The 2,500-nt window shown below is 50.3% G+C and overlaps 1 protein-coding gene across 2 annotated transcripts in view; it reads right to left on the bottom strand.

Annotated features, from left to right (window-relative positions):
• ikbke (inhibitor of nuclear factor kappa B kinase subunit epsilon) overlaps positions 1-2,500 on the bottom strand; it is a 16,207-nt gene that overhangs the window by 12,556 nt on the left and 1,151 nt on the right. Inside the window, exons 2-4 of one of the 2 annotated variants that reach the window (XM_084441178.1) lie at positions 2,103-2,208; positions 1,319-1,456; positions 667-781 (exon numbers count right to left, since the gene is read on the bottom strand). In XM_084441178.1, coding sequence (XP_084297304.1) covers positions 667-781; positions 1,319-1,456; positions 2,103-2,192 — 343 coding nt within the window. In that variant the 5' untranslated portion in view covers positions 2,193-2,208. Of the gene's footprint in view, positions 1-666; positions 782-1,318; positions 1,586-2,102; positions 2,209-2,500 lie in introns of those variants that run through there. The other variant, XM_084441179.1, reaches the window with a different exon arrangement.

Below are 2,500 nucleotides of genomic sequence, written 5' to 3'. Positions count from 1 at the left end.
TGTTCATCCGTCACACAAGATGACCAGAGCCCCCTACTGGGGAGTTTGAGGAGATTCCAATCTTGTCTAATCCTTGTTAACATGTTATCCACCAGCGCTGATGCCTCATTCACAGGGGACAACATTACTGTGTGTCTTCTATACAATTTGGTAATTTAGCAGACATTTCATCCAAAGTTGTTTTTTTGAGGTAGTAGGGTCAAGTACCTTGCTCAAGGGCACAATGGCAGGCCCTGATTGTGAAGTGGGTTGCCAGGTTTGACTCTAACTACTGGGCAACCTGGCATCCCGGAGCTCTGGGTGACCAAATAACTCACACACACACCCATGGTACATACTGTGGTATTGTACTGTATGTAGGCTAGTAGTACCCTCCACACAGACACACACACACACACACCTACACACACACACACACACACACACACCTACGGTACATACTGTGGTACTGTATGCACTGTACCATTTGTATCTTGGCTAGTAATATAGTATCCACTCACCCACACACTCAAACCCACACACACACTCACCCACACACTCGAACCCACACACACTCACCCCCACACACACACACACACACACACACACACACACACACACACACACACACACACTCACCCACACACACACACACACACTCACCCACACACACACACACACACTCACCCACACACTGCAGCACTGTGAGGAACTCGGCCTCTGGTAGTCCGAAGGCATTCTCTGGTTCCTCCAACAGGCTGAGAAGACTTCCTCCAGAACAGAACTCCATCACCAGAACCTTCTGTTGAGAGACCAGAGAGAGAGACTCCATCACCAGAACCTTCTGATTAGAGACCAGAGAGAGAGACTCCATCACCAGAACCTTCTGTTTAGAGACCAGAGAGAGAGAGACTCCATCACCAGAACCTTCTGTTGAGAGACCAGAAAGAGAGACTCCATCACCAGAACCTTCTGTTGAGAGACCAGAGAGAGAGACTCCATCACCAGAACCTTCTGATTAGAGACCAGAGAGACAGAGAGAGAGACTCCATCACCAGAACCTTCTGTTATTGTTGTTGTATGTTATAATGTTTTTTTGTCAAGATGTTATATGTTTACTTATGGACCACATATCCTCTTGGCCTGGTACTGTTGTATTTTTAAACTGTCAATAAATTATTCAATCAAAGCAATCAATAAGAGTCGTACTCTGTTGGGGTGAAATAAGGTGAATCAGTTTCTTTCTCCCCTAGACAGTCCCTCCAGGCCACCTGCCCCGCCCCCCGTCCCCTCCCCCACCCCCTGCCCCCCCCCCCCCCCACCCCCCCGGTCCACTCACCTCCTCCACAGCGAGCAGCTTCACAATGTTGCTGTGGTTGAGTTTCTTCAGCATCTCAAACTCCCTCATCTGGACCTCGTAAGGACGGCTGTAGCTCACGTCGTTAAACACCTTCACTGCTACCTTCTCACCTGTCCACTGCACACACACACACACACACACGCACGCACGCACACACGCACACACACACACACACACACACGCACGCACACGCACACACACGCACACACACACACACTCCAATTAAGATCAACATCTGCCCCCCCACTACCTTATCACATCAGCGTTCGCCCACACACACACACACACACACACACACACACACACACACACACACACACACACACACACACTATTGTTTTGCACATCAAAAGCAGGTCAGACAAGATCAAAGCTTCAGAGCGGGGATATGACATCATTTACAAGAATGTTAAACCGTTTGAGGAATCAGGCTATCTGTTAACCTGATCTCTTTTGAGGGTAAAAGTACACTATTCAAGGAAGTTGCACTATACTGGATTTCTCCATACTACAACATTTTTGATGTAGTATGCTACATTAAACGTACTAGTACGTACTTTGGATGTACTGTAGTATGAGTATTCGGTCATGGCCTGAGCCTTGTGTAGGGTCTGGCCGGGGCGTGTGATTGGCTCCTGAGCCTTGTGTAGGGTCTGGCCGGGGCGTGTGATTGGCTCCTGAGCCTTGTGTAGGGTCTGGCCGGGGCGTGTGATTGGCTCCTGAGCCTTGTGTAGGGTCTGGCCGGGGCGTGTGATTGGCTCACCTTGTTGCGCGCCATGTAGACGCTGGCGGTGGCTCCGTGGCCGAGGACGTTGTCCACCAACCACAGGTAGTTGGCAGTGCTGGACGTCATCTCCCAGACCCCCCGCCTGGGTGGAAACACACGTCACAATCAAGCACCTTCCCACAACGGGGCGACTGTAGCTCAGTTGGTAGAGCGGGTCGTTCAGTGATCGAAGGGTCAGCGGTTCGAATCCCAGCTCCAACTGTCCAGATGGCGAAGTGTCCTTGAGCAAGACACCTAACCCCAACTTGCTCCCAATGAGCAGGTTAGCACCTTGCATGGCAGCTACCGTGAATGAGAGGCCATTGTAAAGCGCTTTGAGTGCCGCTAAGGTGGAAAAGCGTTATATAAGTGCAGTCCATTTACCAATAACCGCA

This window comes from Borostomias antarcticus (genome assembly GCF_949987555.1).
Source record: "Borostomias antarcticus genome assembly, chromosome: 7".
NCBI classification, from domain to species: domain Eukaryota; kingdom Metazoa; phylum Chordata; class Actinopteri; order Stomiiformes; family Stomiidae; genus Borostomias; species Borostomias antarcticus.
This window is presented reverse-complemented; position numbering and strand designations above follow the sequence as displayed.